This window comes from Lissotriton vulgaris, chromosome 7 (genome assembly GCF_964263255.1).
Source record: "Lissotriton vulgaris chromosome 7, aLisVul1.2, whole genome shotgun sequence".
Lineage (NCBI taxonomy): Eukaryota > Metazoa > Chordata > Amphibia > Caudata > Salamandridae > Lissotriton > Lissotriton vulgaris.
Genome location: NC_141695.1, coordinates 1,648,307,327 through 1,648,331,738, shown reverse-complemented (window position 1 = coordinate 1,648,331,738; position 24,412 = coordinate 1,648,307,327). Strand labels below are relative to the sequence as shown.

The 24,412-nt window shown below is 44.4% G+C and overlaps 1 protein-coding gene across 1 annotated transcript in view; it reads right to left on the bottom strand.

Annotated features, from left to right (window-relative positions):
* SLC9A8 (solute carrier family 9 member A8) overlaps window positions 1–24,412 on the bottom strand; it is a 431,266-nt gene that overhangs the window by 150,620 nt on the left and 256,234 nt on the right. Inside the window, exon 10 of the mRNA XM_086932630.1 lies at window positions 4,890–4,995. Coding sequence (XP_086788756.1) covers window positions 4,890–4,995 — 106 coding nt within the window. The remainder of the gene's footprint in view (window positions 1–4,889; window positions 4,996–24,412) is intronic.

The window sequence follows — 24,412 nt, the reverse complement described above, 5'->3', positions numbered from 1 at the left end:
AATAGCTCTAACTTTAACAAAGGCAAAACCATTGCATTGTAAATGCTTGTTTGTATATGGGTATAATGATCGCTCCCCTCCATAATTCCGGGACGACCGATCCCTTCGCAATGGCATTTCCCAAAAGGAATATATATCTGGCCCACCGTGCCTTATCGTTAATGAAAACATCAGCTGGTACGCCATCTAAACCCGGAGCCCTTCCCCAGGGGACAGTGCATAGAGCATCTTCAGTATCTTTAAGAGTGAATAAATTCCCAGTGGAAAATACAGATAAAATTGCTTCCACACCCTTATACTGTGCAGTCTCAGCATATTGGGGTTTAAAGTGATCTACCTAGGCACCCTCTGGGACATTGTTGCCGGGTTTGTCTGAAATTCCACCTCTGCCCCACTTGACAATATTCCAGAATAACCTAGAATCCTTATCCCCAGAGGCCTCCTTTAATTCGGCCCAATGCTGTTCGTCCCATAGTTTTATAGCTAGGGATAAGCTGGCCTTATAATGCTTTCTGGGGCCGTTAATGTCTACCCCATCCCTACTCCGAATTGCTCTGCCCAAGCTTAGCCTAGCTTCCCTACACTGGTTGTTATACCATTTAGCTAGTCTAGGTGGTTGTTTGCTATTTATCTTGCGGGGCCTCAGGAAGTGCGGTTTTAGGAGGGAAACGAGTTTATCATGAATATCAGTTATTTCCCTTGACCCTGGGGTTACTGGAGTTGCATCCTCCATAGCGGTGATTGCAATATCCACCTCGGAGGTTATAAATGCCATGGATTCTACATTAGCCAATACACTCGGCCAATTCAATCTACGCATGTCATTAGTCATGTCAGGCAGCGGAGCATTGGTCGATTGAGAATTCCCTATTGTAACCGACCACCAGTTGTGGGCCACACAGAGAGGGTTGTGGTCACTCTCCAATCTACCCTTTATTTCCAAGTCACATAGTAACTACCACAGGTTCAGGCTAAAGAGGACGTAGTCTATCCGGCTTTGGCTACAACCATTGTCAAATGTGCAGGCGCCTCCCCTGTCACTCTTCGTTCTCCCATTTAGGGCTCTTAGTCCCTGTTCCAGGCAGATGGCGTTCAATCGTATTATGTCATTAGTCCACCGCCTAACCGGAGCCAGATCTAAAATTGGGACGCCCCATTGCGTGTCCTCATCCCGCCCCAATGGATCGTCAGAGATATCTAGGGGTTCAAAAGTCCGGTTTAAATCGCCAGCAACTATAACTTTGTTGCTCAAGGACTGTTTTTCCAAAAGAGAGGACAAGGCCTCTAGGATAGGTGACTTCCCTCTTGTATTGCCCCTGACATAGACATTATAAACGTCTAGTCCTCCCCTAGGGTCTAATACCATTCTTATCAATTGGATATCATTGCTACCCGATTCCACCATATTGATTGTAACGGGTAGACCTTGGCGTATCCAAATAGTTAGACCCCCCATGGGTCATCCCTTGACACCTTTGCTAGCCGGGATTGAGAAGTTTAAGGAATATAGGATCACAGGCCCATGTCTCTTGGAATAGACAAACATCAAAACCATTGATGAAGTCTATCCAATTTTGGGATGCCAGCCTTCTACTTAATCCCGCGATATTCCATGAGACCATCTTACCTAAACTGGAACCATCTACGGGAGCTAATCCTACAGGGGGCGACCCAGGATGACTAGTTAGGATTCCTACGTACCCCTCCTCATCTAGGTTTTTGTCCTCGTTATTATTCACAACATTCTGAATACCAACAATGCTAGTTTCATTTGAATCCTCATTTTCTAATACCTCGTAAATTGATGCAGCCTCCCCAAACCTTACCTCTAAATTCATACTTTCCCGATTAGTCGCGGTATAATCTGGATTGAATTTTTCATGGCCCAGTCCCTGAAGATTGCTACCATTTTGTCAATCAACCCACCCTGGGCCTGCCATCACTTCAAAACGATTCGAAGTTGGTACATTATAAAGGTTTCCCTGCGTGTAAGGTACAGTGAAAGGGTCAAGACCGGGAGTGGGGAAGTTGTGATAGCAACCTACTTCTGGGGTTAAATCAAAATGAATACCTGGTGGTCCCGGGTAGAAGAAGGTCAGGTCGACTACACCAATACCAGCGCTACTTGTGGCCAAGTTCTGCCTCGTAATTAAATGTGCTACCCTGGGATCCTTGAAGTTAACAACTACACAATCCCCCTCAAAGCGCTTAGGGGTGCTACCTACCCAACCTATCCTTCTAACACCAATAATCAGCCCATCCACTTCCCTGGGCAGTGGTCTGTTAGTCCTTAACCAGTGCATTGCTTTGTTTTCCAGCATCTGGAAGGATTCTCTCTGCCCAGCCAACAACGGTGGTACGTTGGTGAGGATGGCAACAAAAGGATAGGAGTCTGGGGGCAGATTCATGGGTGGTATCCTGCGGGGCACTCTAGTGGGGATTGTGTCGGGCAGACTAGATGCGAGAGCAGCAGGGCAGGTCGTTGGGATATGGGGTGAGGCGTTGGGATTTTTGGGTCCAGGATTCCCAGTTTTAGATCTATCATTAGTACCCGTGACCACAGTATCTAGGCGCTTTTTGGGTTGAGATGTATTAACCCATGAATAGTCTGGTGGGTAGGAAGTAATATTGGGGATTTGCCCTGAAAGACGGGGCCCCGTTTTTGTAGTAATAACAACAGGGGGGAGGGGCTCTGGGACAGGTACACCACTTACCAGCCCACTTAGTTTAGTGGGATCATTACTGTCTCCCGTCCTAAGGTGGGTTTTAATTAGGGATTTAGTTGAAAAGAAGTTGTCTATGGTAGCCTGTTCAAAACAATCAAATCGGTCGTTCTTCAATGGGGGTCAGTAATGACTTCATCAACTTCTCTAACTGCATAAGCAAAGGTAAATCTAAAGATGAAATCTCAGCAGACCCTGTCACCGGAGAATCACTAGGGTTAGATACAGAATTGACCAGGGTGACTCCATCCTTAACAACTTGAGCCCCACCTAAACCAACCCCTTTAGGCTTACAAGGAGTTCCCAAACCTATTCCAAGTTTCCTAATTTTCTTAGGATGTTTAAGAAAACAACTCTTCCTCAGGGTAGTGTGTCTTTTCCTTTTAGTGCGAGAGTTATGAGAAGCCACATGGGGTAACACACCCGATTAGGCAATATTTTCCTCACCAATAGAGGAAGCAATTGAAATAGTAGGCAAAGGGGGAGGCAAGATGGTCGAGACAGCGACCGAAAGGGTGTTACTGGTCTGGGGGTCTGAGCCTAACTTGCCTTCCATCCTGACCAAACTGGGCGACTGAGAAGAGGCATGGGACTTTTCTACTACCACTGGCAAGGTTAAGGGTGGTGAAGAGGGAACCGGTGCCAGAAAACCCAAGGTTGGCCGTTTCTCCAGAGGAAGTTTGAGGAGTTCAATAGATTGCCTACGCTCGGCGCGTCTCTCAGCTAAAGCAATCTCTTTATCAATATCACGAGTTGCCCGGCTAAAATACTTGTCTAGGGGACCCAAGATTGTTGCCCCTACCATGGGCTGGGGGGGACTCAGTACAGGGGTGATTGGGGGGGGGAAGACATACTTAGTAGTCAGTGTCGCTTGAAAGGGGGAAAAAAACAATGTAGACCAGAGCAGGACCTCTCGAGGCACAGGGGCAAACTAAAACTACATCCCGTAAATTAAGCAAAACAAGATGACAAATTGCCTCGCTAGTTACAATGATGTCCATAAGGCGATATATGATGACAGAGAGTGGGCCCAGCCCAGCCTCCTGCAGCCACAGACGGTCCCGCCCTTGTCCCGGGCTTCTCCCGGGACGCTCCCGCGTGCTCCCACGCAGCGAGAGTAACGATTGATTGATATAGGGACCTTAGTTAGTGGGGTGGGGCAAGCAGGAGGAGCGGCCCAGGTGATAGCAATTCGGGCTAGCGTGGACTCCTGGGAGATGCAGTCCCGGTCCCGCTGCTCGCAGCCCTGCTACGACCCACACGCCCACAGTTCACTCCAAAGGGTCAGCGCACCCTAGTCCACAGTTCTGAGACAGCGCACACCGCGAGGCGCTGCAACACAAGGAACAGGAATCAAAGCACAAAAGTCTCGGCAGGTCGGAAGGAATTAACAGAGCGTCCCAAGTCCAATCCAAAAGTGAGGGTTTTTGAATTCGTTGGTGGGGCGGGGCAAGCAGGGAGAGCGGCCCAGCTGATAGCAATTTGGGCTAGCGTGGACTCCTGGTAGATGCAGTCCCGGTCCCGTTGCTCGCAGCCCTGCAAGACCCACACGCCCACAGTTCACTCCAAAGGGTCAGCGCTCCCTAGTCCACAGTTCTGAGACAGCGCACACCACGAAGCGGGACCCGCGAAGCACTGCAACACAAGGAACAGGAATCAAAGCACAAAAGTCCCGGCAGGTAGGAAGGAATTAACAGAGAGTCCAAGCATCCCTACGCTGGTGTCCACTTTTCCCGTTCCATGATCTGTGCTGATGAACATGTATTCTTGATTCAGTGTCAATGCAGTTTCTCAGTACCAAAGTAATACCTAACGCTTTCTTAAGAAAATGGAATATAAACATAACAGATCATATAGGAAAAAAGCATAGACAGTGAAATTTGAAAGGGCAAAGAATAACCGTGGAAACTTTACAATGACTTAGAACACTATCAATATCAAAGGAACACACCAGGTAAAAGCCAGTCCCTAACAATTAAGCCACATGCTCTCAAATAGAAAACATCAAGCCATTTTATCTAATTACGGCCTCCTAATACCTGTTCATTTGCACATGGTATTCAGTCTACAAAATGAACACAGTAAAATGCGACTGAATATCCTGAAACCATCAAAGCATAATTTTACATTGGTGTGCTAACAGCACATTTTCATTGTCCGGCTTACCTGAGAGCGAGATTCCCTCCGACAATCCATATGGAAGATATGCGAAAATAATCATCATGCCAAATTCCAAGGATGGTGTTTTTCTTAAATCAATGTGCTTCAAAACGTAAAGAAATGTTAAGGAAAATGTGATTTTTCGAGGCTTCAGCTATTTTTAACTAGCAATAATTGTTTTAACTAGCAAAACCGGCCTTCTCCACCCAACCCACACAACGTGTTGAGTCCTGTTGTACTAAAATACCCATTTCTGTCTGCTAGACCAAATCATTTCGTTAATTTTGAAGACAAGCACGAAAGTACAAGTTTTCCCTTGATTGCTAGGAAACGAGAGCGTGCCATGGCACTATAAGCAGGTCCGAGCCACATTTACTCCAACTTCGAGGATGAAGTAAAATTATGCAACTACACTGGCCTACAGTTTTTAATACTGAGGTGGAGGTCTGACATTTTTGTTAATTCTACAGATGCGGGTAATATGCCATTCAAATTCATCCTCCAGAGCAGCGAGTGTGACTTGAGTCCTGCTGAGTGCCACTGCCACCTCCTTTGAGGGTCGATATGGGCAGAAACATGTCAACCTCTATCTGTGGGAAGATCTTTCTCACTTTTTAGGTCAAGCTAGACACGCAGCTGTCTCTTTGAGACCTGCTGTAATTGGTCTGTGACAGTACAATGTGAAGATGGTCCCAGTAAGCAATTATTCAACAATAAACATAATATAGAAACTAGGAAACATACTCAAAATAACCACGTTGTATAATTAGCGAGACATTGTTATTTAATCACACTGACCATACACTATTTTCAAAGATCAATGATATATTAGAACACTTTAAAAACAACAAGTGCCCAGAAGGGAATGAAAGAAAGTGTTGGGAACGTTTGGTGATTCGGGTGAGGATAAAGGGGTGCAAAGAGTATTGTGCAAATCACATATTCTTGTTTGCATAAAACAATGGCTCATCCTTTAGCCAAGAGCTTATTAACATTATCCATAAATTATATAGCAATGATTGAAAAGAATATCACAGTGACACACACAATAACATATTTATATTTTTTGTAGGCACGGTGAGTGGTGCCCCTAATTTTATTTCCATCTGTGCCCTCATTCTGCACATATCCCCGTTCACCCTGTGCTCCTCCGGTGAACAAGAGCCTGCGCTCACCAAACACAAAACTCCCCTGACCACAGCGTTTATTCATCTCGCAGTGACCACCACCAATGCTCTTCTGAGGCGCATCAGTCAATGCTCCTCCAGTACTCATCTGAGGTGCATGGCTGCCAGTGCTCCCCTGATGCACGTCTCCCAGGGCTTCTCACTTGAGCACCAGCTTGTTCCTCTTCTTACCATTACCTTTCACCCTCTGTTGCACGCAACACTTTGGCTACAAAGAATAGTGTGTGGGTGTTGGTATGTGGGTGAATGAGTCAGCACATCTTTTAGGCTTAATTCAGTTTTGTGCCTAATCTTTGTGCAAAAGGTGCGTGTCTCCTTGTGCACACACTAAGCAAAACCTAAAGCTTGTTGGGTTTACTTTGGGTGTGGATGGCTTATTACTACTGAGAAATCACCTTGCAACATGGCTGCCAGTCATCACATCGCCTTCCTTCATCATTCGTCCACTGTAAAGACTACAAGGAGAAAAAGTCACTACAGGTCTGTTCACGGGTACAGCCCTGGTGAATTGGTTTTGTGTTTGTGTATGTTATACACGTTTATGATTAAAAAACACAACAACAAATAAAACAATGAAAACAGTCCCTCTGACTCTTCCAGTCTGTTCACGGGTACAGCCCTGGTGAATTGGTTTTGTGTTTGTGTATGTTATACACGTTTATGATTAAAAAACACAACAACAAATAAAACAATGAAAACAGTCCCTCTGACTCTTCCAGTCTGTTCACGGGTACAGCCCTGGTGAATTGGTTTTGTGTTTGTGTATGTTATACACGTTTATGATTAAAAAACACAACAACAAATAAAACAATGAAAACAGTCCCTCTGACTCCAGTCTGTTCACGGGTACAGCCCTGGTGAATTGGTTTTGTGTTTGTGTATGTTATACACGTTTATGATTAAAAAACACAACAACAAATAAAACAATGAAAACAGTCACTCTGACTCTTCCAGTCTGTTCACGGGCACAGCCCTGGTGAATTGGTTTTGTGTTTGTGTATGTTATACACGTTTATGATTAAAAAACACAACAACAAATAAAACAATGAAAACAGTCCCTCTGACTCTTCCAGTCTGTTCACGGGTACAGCCCTGGTGAATTGGTTTTGTGTTTGTGTATGTTATACACGTTTATGATTAAAAACACAACAACAAATAAAACAAGGAAAACAGTCCCTCTGACTCTTCCAGTCTGTTCACGGACACAGCCCTGGTGAATTGGTTTTGTGTTTGTGTATGTTATACACGTTTATGATTAAAAAACACAACAACAAATAAAACAATGAAAACAGTCCCTCTGACTCTTCCAGTCTGTTCACGGGTACAGCCCTGGTGAATTGGTTTTGTGTTTTTGTGTATGTTATACACGTTTATGATTAAAAAACACAACAACAAATAAAACAATGAAAAGAGTCACTCTGACTCTTCCAGTCTGTTCACGGGCACAGCCCTGGTGAATTGGTTTTGTGTTTGTGTATGTTATACACGTTTATGATTAAAAAACACAACAACAAATAAAACAATGAAAACAGTCACTCTGACTCTTCCAGTCTGTTCACGGGCACAGCCCTAGTGAATTGGTTTTGTGTTTGTGTATGTTATACACGTGTATGATTAAAAAACACAACAACAAATAAAACAATGAAAACAGTCACTCTGACTCTTCCAGTTGGTTCACGGGTACAGCCCAGGTGAATTGGTTTTGTGTTTTTGTGTATGTTATACACGTTTATGATTAAAAAACACAACAACAAATAAAACAATGAAAACAGTCACTCTGACTCTTCCAGTCTGTTCACGGGCACAGCCCTGGTGAATTGGTTGTGTGTTTGTGTATGTTATACACGTTTATGATTAAAAAACACAACAACAAATAAAACAATGAAAACAGTCACTCTGACTCTTCCAGTTGGTTCACGGGTACAGCCCAGGTGAATTGGTTTTGTGTTTTTGTGTATGTTATACACGTTTATGATTAAAAAACACAACAACAAATAAAACAATGAAAACAGTCACTCTGACTCTTCCAGTCTGTTCACGGGCACAGCCCTGGTGAATTGGTTGTGTGTTTGTGTATGTTATACACGTTTATGATTAAAAAACACAACAACAAATAAAACAATGAAAACAGTCACTCTGACTCTTCCAGTTGGTTCACGGGTACAGCCCAGGTGAATTGGTTTTGTGTTTTTGTGTATGTTATACACGTTTATGATTAAAAAACACAACAACAAATAAAACAATGAAAACAGTCACTCTGACTCTTCCAGTCTGTTCACGGGCACAGCCCAGGTGAATTGGTTTTGTGTTTGTGTATGTTATACACGTTCATGATTAAAAAACACAACAACAAATAAAACAATGAAAACAGTCCCTCTGACTCTTCCAGTCTGTTCACGGACACAGCCATGGTGGATTTGTTGCATGTTTGTGAGTGCTATATACGTTTGGGATTCGCCACCATGCACTCAATATTTATATTGGGCGTTCAATCAGTAATATGGTCTTAAATACCTACTTCTCAGGCACTGTATATTACTGGAGGGGGGGGGAGTAGGACGCACATTTCTCAGTAAAGGGTGCACTGAAACCCTGGGCTCAGAGTAGCGCCAAAAGTTAAGCGAAACAGAAAGGTAGGAACTGCACTCCTGTTTAGTGTGGAGAGGGAGCACTGGATTAACAGAAACCTAGGAATACCAAACGTTTCTTCTACATTGGGTATCTCGAGAAGACAAGGGTGAGGCACTTGAGGTAAGGGCACTCCATCAGATACCTGCTCTTCACCCCATGTACATGAGGGGTTCTACGGGTGGGCCTTAGACCTCAAAGTCCTTAAAAGCCCATGCATGATGAGTGTGTTGCTCTTGGAAGCTGTTTGCATTCTCTATGATTTAACTAGAGCCAGGGAACCATGCAATAACAGTCACATATACTGGGGCACCCAATATGAGACTATAAAACACAGCAGCCATCTACCTACAGTGCTTAATGTGAGCCAGTAATTGATGGTGGGGCTCACCAGCAGTTAGTTTTGGGAACTAGCTCTCATCAGACTTTGATTCAGAGCAAGAGAGAGAACAAAACACAAAAGGGGGAAAGAGGAGGAAGAGAAAGGTGTAAAACAGTGAAAGTGGTAAGAGCACACATGGAAAAGAACCTGCACAAGTGAAACATTAAAAAGGCAGGGAGTATCAATGGAATAAAAAGGCATGAGAGGGAATAAAGACCACGCAACCTTGGCATTTGGCACCCCGGACTACCTTGGCATTTGGCACCCCGAACTCGGACCGCATGCTTCTGAGTTAAACCGTGGGCCCTGGGCTTCTTTTTATTGAAATAAATTACTGCCACCCCACCTCAGACACTAACTACATGATGACTTCACACAATAGAAACTTTGCTTTTCACAGGGCTACCATATTCACCACGTGATCCTCCCACCCCACACAAGGATCAGTGACCAAGTCAAAATAACATGCTAGGGGCCAGCATCCCAATATTTAGGTCAATCCTGATTTGGGATTCCAAGCTGTGGGAAAAACTATACTACTAATGTTTTTCCACACAGGTTTCCCACTTCTAAAACCCGGAAACATTTGAAAAGGGGAGCGGGCTAGAAAGGAGGGAAACCTGCAAGAATAAGTGCGTAAGCACTAATTACGAAGGCTATTCCACCTATTCCCTAGTGCAAAAGGCATAAGTATTGATACTTTTGCACCCCATAATCACCGTACCCTGCAGTACCGTAAACCTGGGAGATGAATTACCGATGTGGTCTTCCTGCAGCAATCGTGTTGAGGGCCTATGACTCTTTAAAGCAGATTTGCCACAGTCCAGTACTTAAACTTCTTCTCCCAATTGTGTTCTTCAATAACATGTATTATCTAGCTCTGATCTGTAAAACTAAACCGAAAAACTAGTCACGTTGTTGTGACTTTGTTGAGAAGAGATAAGGAACTAGAAACACTCCTCCTCATAAATTTGCCAGGCTGCTTTTTTATTTAGAGAATAAATGAAAGCAGAAAATTGTGAAATCAAAAATCTTCATTGACTCAATTAAACTACAAGTCTTCGATAAATCCTAAACATATCCCCCATTACCAAGGACCTGCCCAACCCTTGCACCTGACACAATTCAAAAGCAACAAACCCTCCCAACCAAAATATTTTGCTGCAACCCCCACCAAAGGACACTCCCACACAACTGTCTTTACAACCAGCATCTAGTTTTCACCACGATTTTTTTATTCATACCCCCCAACCAAAATGAGTACAGTTATCCTGCATGGGAAATAGATCTGCACGTTGGACCTTTATCCCACTTGCTAAAATACACTACCATCCCTGACACCCAGATTTGACAAATATTTTTGTTTTATCTAGTGTCAACCCTTATGTTCCCAGGCAAGACCATGTACAAAGCCATCGCCCATCAGCTTCAACATCAGAAAATGATTAACACTTATTTAATGACTGCTAAGTGGCCAACTTAAATGATTTATGACTAAGGGGAGAAAGGAAAGTGACACTCCTCCTCCCTTACACACAACTGCTTCAGAAACTAATAACATATGCAGGACAGAAAGGACAAGTAGTGAATTGAGTTTAATCATACTTGCATGGTAGCTAGACCTTAACCTACTCAAAGACGTCATCTTTACCTCCGATTCGCCATCAAGTATCTGCTCTTCAGAATTCTATTAACCGTTGTTACAAATTGACCTTGAGAATGGGCATAACTACATCAAGTACTTAATACCTCACATTTCCATCTGCAGCAAATAGTCAACACTGCTAAAAAAGGAAAAATAATTGTATGACATTTGGGGAAGCTTGGTTGACATTGGGCCAATGAATGTCAGCATGCATGTTTTACACAGTGAAGGACCTTGTTGTTTTAAGTGAATTTTCCATTTTTCTAGGGCCTTTTCTAAGTAGTCCAACACTAAACAGAGATGGTACCTTAAGTAATGTTTAAACTCACAAGAAGAGAAGGACTAGCCAATATTACAAAAGGAAGAAAAAAGAGAAAGGCAGGAGTTGCGCAAATGCTCACTTAATGTTAAGTATTTTGTGAAGCTGTACTTACATCGGTAATGTGTATAAGAGAGTCAAAGATATGTGGATATTAGGAAAATCGTTAGATTTTTTAAGAGTGCCCTCACTCACTATGTAGTGGCATGCTTCATCATAGGGCCGCAATCAACACTTGTGTGCAGACCTGCACACTCCGTCATATATAAAATGAATAAAACAGCCATTGCTAAAATAATTTTTTGATGATCCAAAATTGAAGACACTCAAGCAATAGGTATACCACATTAAATATAACCATCAACCATATGAGGGCACAACCCATCCGTATCTTGAATAAATCGCATTGAACAACGTAATCTTCATAATGGGTTCACAACTATTCTCAATCATAAGATTTCATTACATATGTTTTGATCAGGAACAAAACATACATGAATAATTATGCTCAATTCCTAACCCATTAAAAAATGGGGCAATTGAGCTTTTCTTAATTAAATAATAAAAATCTGCCTTTATCTTTGCTTGCAGATTTAATTTCATGTTTTAGGATGGTACTCTGCATTGGTAACTCTGACAGACACTTTGAACAAGTGTTCTAAAGTTTGTAGCAGCTGCAGATTCTCAAAAGAATAAAGCATGTCAGCAAACAATTGCACATTCCCCTAGGAATAGAGCATTCCAGCTAAAAAAATAAACTTTTTCCAATTCTTTTGTGTATCTTAGCAAATATAAATATATTACACATATGCTTTTGCTGATAGATTCCATTTTAACAACTGAAGGTCCAGCATTGGTGCTTGCAACATAGAATTTGACAAGAGATAAAATAATGTGTCAAGCTATAGTTTTCAAAGCTCTCCCAGTTACATCTGTCACCAGCAGAATAATCATCTCCTCAATAGCTTTTAACAAGGTTTAGGAGGACTAATATCCTTATTTTCTATTTACCAAAACTTCTAAGTGCATTGATGTTCGCAGAGTGGGGAGGATGGGAGGGTTAGTCAGGAACCTCCAGCTAGAGTCTCTACCAGATAAGGCTTCACTGAAGGTAAGTAAGGATTAGTTACTTACCTGTAATCCTAGTTCTCTTCCAGGGGTATCCTCATCAAAGTCATAAGCATTAGAATATTCCCGCCCATGCGCGGGACCCCGGAAACAATATATTATATGTGCCCCACATATATATAGACATTCTATAACAAAAAGTCCAGTGCAGTACGCTCTCAGGAAAAAGCAACATAAAATGAATAGAGATTATGCGGACTATGAGAGTGGGCGAATTTTGACCTTTAGTAAGAAGTATGATCATTTATATAGAGAAGAGCTGAATGAACAAACTGCAGCAGCAGCAAGCAATATCTCTATGGAAATTCCAGTGATCAGTGACACAGACTCAGAAGCCTCCTTGGAACAAGCATCAGGAGGTGAAAAATTACCTAAACAAGTGAATTTTTTAAACGAATTCCGCGTGATGCAAAAAGACAGACAAAAAACAAGGGAGGCCACCCCACAGAAGACCAGAGGAAGGGGCAGGGGACGAGGACGTGGCAGAGGACAAACAACGCACCAACAACAGGAACGAAGAAACGACGAAACCGCAAAAAAAGATTACAGCAACGCTGGGAGTCAAGACAAGGGAAAAGGGGCCATGGGAAAACGCATCACCCGCTCCAACAAGGACAAATAATGGATCTTGAAATGGTAAATCGAACTGTTGTTAATTTATCTAAAAGAACTCTCAGTGACTTAGAAAAACGCACTCTATGTTTGGGACTGTCTTTTTGTCCAACAGCATATTTTAATTTTGCTGACACCAGGATTGATGTTTTTAAATTTGTAAGGAAAATCAAATTGAAAAAATGGTATAAACTGAAAAGATTAGAACATGGTCCTAACACAGATATTCCTACTGATGACAACCAGTGGAATTTCAATGTGGGTGATGTAGATAATCTAGTAGCAATAGCCCAACTTGATATGCCAGGGGATACCATGACTGACTCCATCACAACTGTCGATATTCTCAGTGGGGCAGGTTTTCAGACTGGATCAGCAGCCGCTACCAACTTTAAGACCCGGTCCACTTTCATGCCCACTATGCCCCACGATAATATCGACACCTTCCATGATTGTGTGGTAAAAGATTTAGTGAGATTGAGATCTAAACAAGGGGTGGGCAATAGAGATAAGTACAAATCTCCTAATAACTTGACTTTCAAACAACGCATGGCTCTCAAAACACTACATGAGGATTCATCTATCGTGATACGCCCTGCTGATAAGGGGGGCAATATCGTTGTGTTAGATAGAAGTGATTACATCAGTGAGGCAATGCGCCAACTCAGTGATGACAATTTCTATGTACAGATTACCAAATCTGAGTATGGGAATAGCATCACTGAAATCTGGGATAGATTAACAATGTGGAAGGACCAGGGCTTGCTTTCTTGGGAGAAATACTGCTACCTCAAGAGGGATAACCCTATTCTTCCTATTTTGTACCTTTTACCCAAGTTACATAAACACAAGACCCAACCTCCTGGCAGACCCATAGTCTCCTCTATTGGCAGTATCTGCGAACATATCTCCAAGTACGTGGATTACTTCCTTAGAGAGTATGTGGTTAACCTACCTAGTTACCTGAGAGACACCAAAGATTTTCTCAGCAAAATTGACACCCTTAAATGGGAAAATGATTGGATCTTTATGGTGTTAGATGTGCACTCACTCTACACCATAATAGAACACCAACAAGGTCTTGAGGCGTGTGAATTCTTTCTACGCAATAGATCCATCAAATTCTTTGAACACAATGTCATGGTTATGAAAATGATTGATTTTTGTCTTAAGAATAATATCTTTTCATTTGATGGCGCCCTCTACAGGCAGACCAATGGTACTGCCATGGGTTCTTGCTTTGCTCCCAGTTTCGCTAATCTGTTTATGGGATACTGGGAGCAGGAGATCCATGGCAGTACCACCCTCAAGGAAGACTTTGGTAGAGTCAAAGTTTGGCTACGATATATTGACGATTTATTCATTGTCTACAAAGGGAACAAAGAACAGGCCGAATCCTTCCTTACCAAATTAAATGCCAACAGATATCACATCAAACTTTCAGGTACCATCAATAATACCATGGTGGAATACCTTGATGTGAGACTGGAGATCAAGGACAACACTATCTGTACGTCGCTGTTTCGTAAAGAGACAGCTGGTAACAGCATATTGCACGCCCTCAGTAGTCATCCGGAGGTGCTCAAATGGAGCATACCTTATGGTGAACTACTGAGAGCCAAGAGGAATTGTAACTCTGTTGAAGCATTCCAGAAAGAACGGGACATCATATCAGGAAGGTTCAAGGAAAGAGGATACCTTAATTGGGTTATCAAACAAGCAATCAAAAGGGCAGACAAGGTTGATAGAAAAGAAACCTTAACAGAGGCAGATTCAATAAGTGAAGAGTCTGATGAAACGACAAGGCTGATACTGACCTACAATTCTCAGTCGGCCTCTGTCAAAAGAGTTATTGCCAAACATTGGAATATCCTTAGACAGGATAATACCATAGGCAATAATGTCAATATCAGACCCAGCATCACATACAAGAGGAATCGCAATATCAGGGATCTGGTCTCCAAGAATGATGTCACAACTTACAGGGACGTTACAGTCAATGGTCTGCAGGGTTTTTACCCCTGCGGCCACTGTAAAGCCTGTAGCAACAGTGTCTACAAAAATGAAGTTACTTACAATGGTGTAACAAGAAAAATAACCCAATTCCTTACTTGTAGCACAATGTATGTCATATATGTGATTGAATGTCCGTGTCACCTGTGGTATATAGGGAGCACCAAATGCTGTGCTAAAAAGAGAATATTGGAACATCGAAGAGCCATAACCAACCATGACCCTAAATACCCGGTGGCACGTCACTTCAATGAGAAACATTTCTCTAATGCCAACCTTTTGAACTATATGCTCATCGAACAGGTTTCAGCCAAACCACGAGGGGGTGACAGATTGTTAGCCCTTAGACAACAAGAGTCTAAACACATTATTAACTTCCAAAGCAAGCACCCAGGTGGGCTCAACTGGGATGAGGAGTTAGAAATACACCTGAGGGCTGACTCCTAGACTTTACAAATATATGTGCCTGGATTACCAAGGGTAACAATGAGAAGATTGTACTGTAAATATGATAATTGGCCTGTTTTTTGCCGAAATGTTTGAAGTGTGCTAGTATTACTCTTGGAAATTATTTTAATGATTTTTGTCTTTTTATCTTTTCATGTATTTGTTTACAGGTGTACAGCCAGGGTTTCCTGGTTGAATGGACTCCAGATTTGGGCACTACTGTCAATGACACTTCCAGTTTGCACTTCTTCTCTTAGACACCTTTTCACGGTCAGGTATCGTTCACTCACCTATTTTTCACTTTTTTAAGTCGTTTGTAGAACGTATTAATCATGATCCGAGCACCTTACCCTAGAGTGGCTTTCGACTGGCACTTTTTTCATCCAACGGACACTTGTCATTAAGATCCCCATTGGAACTATGCGTAGCATTACCTTTTGATCAAGACACCTACGAACTTTTATGTGGTCTTGATACCGCTGCATGCTGCACGAAGCACTATTTCCACACAATCTGAATGCTCCTTCGGGGATACTCACTACCCGGGGCCCGGGCATGCTTGCCACGCAAGTTGGTGGCAAGAACGCTAGTATTTCATTTGTGCCTTCCGTTTGATTATCAACTCGCACTTTTTATATCCTATGGGATTATGGATAACTTCTGGACAGTACTTATTGAGTCTTTAAATCAATGGAACGTATAAATTAGAATGCAGTACATGTTGATATATGTGGCAGTATGAGACCTGGCTTTGATTAGAATTCACAATCGCTGGGCGATAACTGTGCATGTTATTATACAAGGCGGGCGGCTCTCTGTACAAGTAACCCGAACAGTTCTAGAATTGATTAATGCTTGTTTTATGATTATTTTCCCTCTTTATGCCACCCATAATATATGAACTGCTGTACATGTTGGATGGTATATTGCCGCGGAGTCGACATATGATGATCAGTCCAATATGTCTGAGGGTTTGACAAATTTCTGTCTTAATACCATGTTTTACTTCACATCGGTTAAATGCAAGTTGTATGATTTATTTCTCCCACTACCGGGAATAATAGTGGTATCAACTATAATGTTACCAACATAATATGTACTAGCTATACGATGATTGTATTTTGCCACGTTTGTCGACATATGATGACCACTCCAATATGTCTGACCGTTTGGTGATGATTTAACCTAAGTCCTACCTCGATTTTCATGTTATGGTATGTAAAAAGCACACTTTTTTTCACTGTGTTGTCACACGTGATCAAGGCAGGTCGCCGAAACGCGTTGTGTGAATAAACCAAGGTTGCAATATACTTCTGGCTGAGCTTTTTGATTCCTGAGAGCGTACTGCACTGGACTTTTTGTTATAGAATATTAATTTCCGGGGGCTCCGCCGGAGTGTACGCCACTTTTCTACGGGTCACCACGCTGCAGCAGGAGGGGCTTTGTAATTGGATATATATAGACATATATATATATATATATATATATATATATATATATATATATATATATATATAAAAAAGCAATTGCAGCCAAATAAAACAGTAGAGCTGGAATATGCTGTGAAGAATTTCCACCATACATGTGTATTTGCATTAGAAACATGAGAAACAACACCAATGCTTGTTTAGAAACTGTTTTAATGCTTAGAAAGCAGTAGAAATTCTTATAACACACTGTAAGCATATACAGCTCCCAGGCTGCATTGCAAATACCCAGTCTAAAAAGACTGAAAAGCTAACCTGTAGCTGAATGTACTAAAACTGACGCTGTGCCTTTAAGGCACCTCTGCCCCTAGCTTCCCATCATGCCTCGGGGGTTACAGTTAGGTCAGTTGTTCTTTTCGGAGACTGAAAACCAAACCATGGTAATAACAGGTTAAAACATCTCCTACTTAATAAACAAAGTCTTTTGCCCGGGGAGGCGGGAGGGTTGCTTATGACTTTGATGAGGATACCCCTGGAAGAGAACTAGGATTACAGGTAAGTAACTAATCCTTCTCTTCCAGGGGATCCTCATCAATAGTCATAAGCATTAGAATAGAGTAGCAAGCCTCACCTCATCCCTGCGGGCAAAGGAATCAACAGATAACATTCATATTCGTAGGCCCAAACAGTAGGCCTTATTCTACCCAAATAGGTTTCTCAAGGAGGCTTGCCCTACTTGAGACTCCGCTCTGGAATCAGACTCTAGGCAATAATGCCTTGTAAAGGTATGGACTGATTTCCATGTTGCAGCCTTGCATATTTCTGACATAGGAATGTCATGTAAAAACGCTATTGTGGCTGCTTTTCCTCTAGTGGAATGAGCTTTGGGTGATTGTAACAAAGGTTTGCCAGCCAGCTGGTATGCTAGCCTGATACAGGAGACAATCCATCTGGAGATGGATCTTTTGTTTGCTGCAAACCCCGTCCTCATTGAACCATAATTGACAAAGAGTTGGTCTGTCTTTCTGGTGTCCTTCGTCTTTTCTAGGTAAAACTTTAGTACCCGTTTAAGATCTAACGAGTGCAACGACCTCTCAGCTGGGGTCGATGGGTTAGGAAAGAACGAAGGAAGGGTAATCGTTTGATTTATATGAAAATCCGAGACCACCTTTGGAAGGAAAGATGGATGAGCCCTCATTACCACTCTGTTGTGGTGAAACACAGTGTAAGGTTCCTTGGTGCAGAGTGCTTGTATCTCGCTAACCCTGCGAGCAGAGGTTATTGCCACCAAGAAGGCCGCCTTCCAAGTGAGATGCTGCAAGGAGGCCTTGTGTATAGGCTCAAACGGTGTAGACATCAGCCTGGAGAGAACCAGGTTCAACTCCCAGGGAGGAGAAGGATTTCTCACAGGGGGATAGACCTTCTTTAACCCCTGAAGGAAATCCTTAACCACTGGGACTTGAAAAAACGATGTTTGTGTAGGGGATTTCCTGTACGCTACTATGGCGGATAGATGAACCCTAATAGAAGCGTATTTCAACCCTGATGTAGCCAAGTAAAGGAGGTATGGAAGGACTACCTCTTCTTGTCCTTTGGTGGGATCAAAGCCAGGGTCCTTACACCAAATGAAAAATCTTTTCCACTTGAACGCATAAGACGCCCTTGTGGAAGGTCTCTTTGCCTCTCTTAAAATATGCATACATTCCAGAGGCAGATTTAAGTGTCCATATTGCAAGACCTCAGGAGCCATGCAGTCAGGTTCAGCGACAGGAGGTTGGGATGCAGGATCCTCCCGTTCATTTTGCTCAACAGGTCTGGCCTGCACGGCAGGCGTCTGTGTGGACACAGCGACAGATGTAACAGGTCTGGATACCACCATTGTCGCGGACAATCCGGCGCAATGAGGATCATGTCCATGCTCGATCTGATGAGCTTGGCCACCACCTTCGGAATCAGTGCCAGAGGAGGAAACGCATAGGCGAACATTCCTGTCCACTCCAGCAGGAGAGCGTTCCCTTGCGTCCCTGGCCGGTGGAACCTGGACGCGAAGGCGTGGCATTTGGCGTTTTCGTCGTCCGCAAATAAGTCTATGCCTGGACGACCCCAGCAACGGAAGAGTTCTTCGACTAATTCGTCGTTTAGCACCCAGTCTGGCTGATCTTCGAAGTGCCTGCTGAGTGCGTCCGCTTTTGTGTTTAGCTCGCCTGGGAGGTGCACTGCCACCACCGACAGTCCCCGAGCCAGAAGCCAGTGCCAGATTGTCTGGGCCTCCAGAGACAGAGGGCGAGATCGAGTTCCTCCCTGCTTGTTCAGATAGAACATAGTTGTAGTGTTGTCCGTCTGAACCAGGATTTTGTCCGTTGTTATTGCTGGAAGGAATGCTTTGAGCGCCAGATGAACTGCTCGAAGCTCCAGCATGTTGATGTGGTATGTCTGGAGGTTGGTCGACCAACGACCTTGAATCTGAAGATGACCCATGTGAGCACCCCAGCCTTCTAGAGATGCGTCCGTTACCACAGACAGCGAAGGAAGAGGTTGCTGAAAAGGGACTCCCTGCAGGACATTCCGAGGGAGAGTCCACCACTGTATGGAGGTCAATGCTGCTTGAGACAGGATGATTCGATCCTCCCAATCTCCTGTCGTTTGTTCCCACTGATCTTCCACAGACTCTTGTAGAGGCCGCATCCTCAACCTGGCGTTCGGTATTAGGAAGATACAGGACGCCATGGAGCCCAGTAGAGATGCTACTTCTCGCACCTTTGGACGAGGAAACTGAAGTAACTTTTTGCATTTCTGCCCCATGGAAGATAGTCTCTCCTGCGAAGGAAACGCTCTTCCTAACTTTGTGTCTAGAACTGCTCCCAGATAGTGGATAGTTTGTGTGGGCTGCAGGACCGACTTTTCTGTGTTCACGTGGAGGCCGAGCCTGTGTAGTTGTTGGAGACACAGGTGACAGTCTTTGGTGGCTTGACGAGGGGACGGACTCTTCAAGAGCCAGTCGTCTAGATATGGGTACACAAAGAGACCTTTTTTGTGTAGACATGCCGCTACCACTGCCATGCATTTGGTGAATACCCTTGGAGCGGATTTGAGCCCGAAGGGAAGCACTTTGTACTGGTAATGCTTGTTCCCTACCAGGAATCTCAAGTACTTCCGATGACCTGGTGTTATAGGAATGTGGAAGTACGAGTCTTGTAAATCCACCGAACACATCCAATCTCCAATTTGTAGATGAGGACATATCTGATGAAGTGCCAGCATGCGAAACTTCTCTTTGACCACCACCTTGCTGAGGGTTCGAAGATCCAAAATCGGTCTGAACGTGTCCTCTTGGTCTCTTTTGGGGACTAGAAAATATCTTGAATACACTCCTCTCCCCCTTTGGGATGGGGGTACCTCTTCGATTGCGTTTTTCTTTAAGAGGACGTCCACTTCCCTTTTGAGGAGTTTTAGATGGTACGAGCGAGTCTTTTTTGGAGGAATCGGTTGTGGTCTCTTCCGGAAACGTAGCGCATATCCATTGCGCAGTATATTCAGCACCCACCGATCTTTTGTGATGCTGACCCACTCTTCTAGGTGTTGCGAAGCACTTCCTCCCACTGGAGTGGGTAACGGCGCCAGAGGAAGCCACTGCTCAGGCTTTGCCTCCTCTAGGCGTGGTAGAGGACTGATGATGTCCGCCTCTGCCCGATTTTCCTCCTCTGTAGTGCGCCTTCCCTTGTGGCTTGTTTTGAGACCATTGAGGGGTTTGAACCCTCTGTTGGCCTCCCCGGTTCTTGTTGGTCTTGAAGCGTCGTTTGAACGGCTCTTTCTTCTTCTCCAGACCAACCGCCTTCACTGTGTCCAACTCTGTCTTCATGCGGGTCATTTCCTGATCGGCATTCTCCCCGAAGAGTGAAGATCCGGAAAAAGGTAGATTGAGGATGCGCTGCTGGGCATCTGGTTTGAGACCAGTTAAACGCAGCCAAGATGATCTCCTCGCACATACCCCATGTGAGTAGGCATGTCCTGCTAGAAGGGCGTTATCTGCTGATGAACTAATCATTTGGTTCGCCACCAAACAGCCCTCCGTCACTGTCTCCTCAAAGTCCTTCTGGTCCTCCTTGGGCAATTTCTCCTTGAATCATTCCATGGAGTCCCATAGTGCTCTATCGTACCTTCCCAGAAGGGCTGATGCACTAGAGACCTTCAGGGATGAAGCTGCTGTGCTGCATACCCTGCGTCCCCAAGAATCTTGTGTCTTGCTGTCTTTGTCAGGGGGGACCGAAGAAGAAGGAGCGACTGTGTGATTCTTTTTAGCTGAGGCTACTATGACTGAGTCAGCCGCAGGCTCTCCCTTAACAAAGATAGGATCTGAGTCGGCCGGCCAATATTTCTTCTGGATACGTGCCGGTACCGCCCTGATCGTTGCTGGCGTGAGGAAAACCTCTTTGATTGGGTCCATTATCCCTGGAACCGTTGGGAGTAAAGGCCGGGTATATGATTTGTGACGAAGGGTCTCAAAAATCACAGTAGTGGACACTTCTGGAACAGCCATCTCTATATTAAGTTTGTTAGCCCCCCTTTGTAAGACGTCCAGATACGTGTTGACGTCGTCAAGCGGGGAAGCTCTGGAGCGAGGGCTGTCTGCCAGCGTTGGAGAGTAATCCCCTTTAGAAGATCTAGATGAAGATGAAGAAGAGGATGATGGAGTTCTCCTTCTCCTGTGGTGAGATTTCTCCTTCCTCACAGGTGATCTTCTCGGTCGTTCTTCCCTTCGAGGAGAACATGATTTTCTCTGATGCTCCCTTCGGGGAGATCTCGACCTCTCCGCCCTTTCCTACCTTCTCGGTGTTCGAGATCTGGGCTGCTCCCTCCATGGTGATCGGGAGACTCTGGGAGTATGCGACCTTTCCGCTCTCCTCTCCCGAGAGCATGATCGGTGCCTGATAGGACTCTGTCTGTCTGCCTCTTCTATCAATCTCTGAAGAGGTGACCTGTGGAGTGGGCTTACATATCTTCGTAGCCTCTCCGTCGCTCCAGAATCCTTCCACTGGCTCAACGGAGCATTCCATCTTGGCGAGAGTCTTGTCTGTGTGACATACCTTCGCTGGGGCAACGGACTCCTACTCCTAGAAGAGGACCTCGATGAGCCAGAGGTACTTAAGGAGGAATGGTGAGAAGCCGATTGTGTCACTAGAACAGTTGAAGGCACTGAAGGAGACCTTCGCCTCACCGGTGTTGGAGGACGTTTCAAAAGTCTTTCCCTCGACGTCGAACGCCTCTGCGGCGTCGACGGAGTGATAACCTTCGACGTCGAACGCCTCGACGATGACCCGTGGTCCCTCGACGTCGACCGGCGATGTTGAGCCGACGACGGAGTCTTCTCCCTCGACGTCGAACGGCGTTGCCCTGCCTTCGATGGAGGTCTCGACGTCGAACGGCGTTGCCCTGCCGTCGACGGAGGTCTCGACGTCGACCGGCGTTGCCCTGCCGTCGACGGAGGTCTCGACGTCGACCGACGTTGGTCTGCCGGCGACGGAAATGGCAATCGACGTTGTCCTGTCGTCGACGATGCCCTCGACGTCGGCCGGACACGTGGCGACGGCGGAGGATTAGACATCCTCGACGCCGAGCGCCGACGCGCCGTCGACGATGATCCCTTCCTCGACGGCGAGCGACCGAGGGGGCTCCTGCTCCTCGACGCCGAGCGCCTCCGTGGAGACGTCGGCGGAGGTGTCACACTCTTCGAAGCCTGTCGAAGTTGAGACGACGGCGAGTGTGATCTGTCTCTCTACGCCGTTCGTCGCCTGGTTGACGACGGCGGAGTTGACTTATGTCTTGACGCCGATCTTCTCGTCGACGGTGATCTCGTGGCTTCCCTCGACGCCGATCGTCGCCTAGTTGACGACGGCGGAGCTTTCTTCGTCGTTGGTGAACTTCTTTTCGACGACGATTTCTTCATCGACGCCGGTCCCGACGTCGACTGAGTTTTTTCTCTAGAACTGTCCATCAGATGTTGTTTTTTCAGCGCCGAGCCCGGCGCTGAGGTTGATGGACGCTCTGACTTGCCTTTGGAGGGAGTTCTGGGTCTCTTTGAACTCTTCCTCTCTGTAGATCTTCCCCTGATGGATCTCTGGGCCAGACAATAGATCCTGTTCCTCTCTCTGTCTTTAAGAGTCCTGTCAGACAGATTTTTACAATGTGAACAGTCTTTAGGATCATGATCCTCTGGCAAGCATAAAATACAGACCTCATGAGAGTCTGTTTTTGCCTTCTTGTGGCCACAAGAAGGGCAATTATCAAATAGTGTGGGCATCCTGACAGGAAAACCTCACAACAAAAACGACTGCTAAGCAGTTATTTACTTGACACTGTTGTTCAAAGTCAAAGTAAATCAAAAAATTGTTCTTTAGAAGATTTTCTGACTGAAAAAGGCAGAAAAGTGTGGAGCTGTGTATCCAGGGTCCTTCCTGAAGGAGCCGGAAAGAACAACTGACCTGTAACCCCTGAGGCATGATGGGAAGCTAGGGGCAGAGGTGCCTTAAAGGCACAGCGTCAGTTTTAGTACATTCAGCTACAGGTTAGCTTTTCAGTCTTTTTAGACTGGGTATTTGCAATGCAGCCTGGGAGCTGTATATGCTTACAGTGTGTTATAAGAATTTCTACTGCTTTCTCAGCATTAAAACAGTTTCTAAACAAGCATTGGTGTTGTTTCTCATGTTTCTAATGCAAATACACATGTATGGTGGAAATTCTTCACAGCATATTCCAGCTCTACTGTTTTATTTGGCTGCAATTGCTTATTTTTATATATATATATATATATATATATATATATATATATATATATATATATATATATATATATATATTATTTATATATATATGTCTATATATATGTGGGGCACATATAATATATTGTTTTCGGGGTCCCGCGCATGGGCGGGAATATTGTAATGCTTATGACTATTGATGAGGATCCCCTGGAAGAGAACTTGTCCATCTGATTGAGATGTCTAGCCATTGATTCCTTACCTAAGAATAGATACCCAAGAAATACCTACCCAGAGGAGGGTCTGCAAACAGGTTAAACTAGAATGTTCTGCAGGACCGAATGGGAGAAATGCCCATTATTCTGGACCTGACTGTCAAGGCAGTAGTACTTGGTAAGCATACAGTGATGCCCACGTGGCTGTCTGGTAGCTATCCTGAATGGGGACTCTGCAAGCTAGCACAGTGGTTGCAGCCCTGGCTCTGGTAGAATGAGCTCTCAAGTCATCATGTGTTTGCTTCTTGGTCAATGTGTAGCAGATCTTGATGCAGAGTACAATGCATCAGGAGATGGTTTGTTTGTGCACTGCTTTCCCTTTTTTTAGCTCCAGCAAAACCCAAAAAAGAGCTGATCATCCACCAGATATATTTAGCAAGGTTGGGGTGAATGTAGAAATAAAATGCTCTTTTTGGATCCAGATGGTGAAGTCTCTCCTCTTTCTTGTAAGGGTAAGGTGGAGCAAAGAAGGTTGGCAGTGTGATGTTCTGACCCATGTGGAAGGGTGTTACCCGTTTTGGCGAAAGGAAGGACAGGTATGAAGGACTAGTTTATCTGGTAAAAAGGTAGTGTACGGGGTGGTTAACTAGGAGCGTCTGTAGTTTGCTAGCCCTCTTGGCCGACCTTATGAACAAGAAGAAGACTGTTTTGATGGTAAGAAATCTTGCAGGACAGCTGTACATGGACTCAAATGTTACAATGTTACAATGT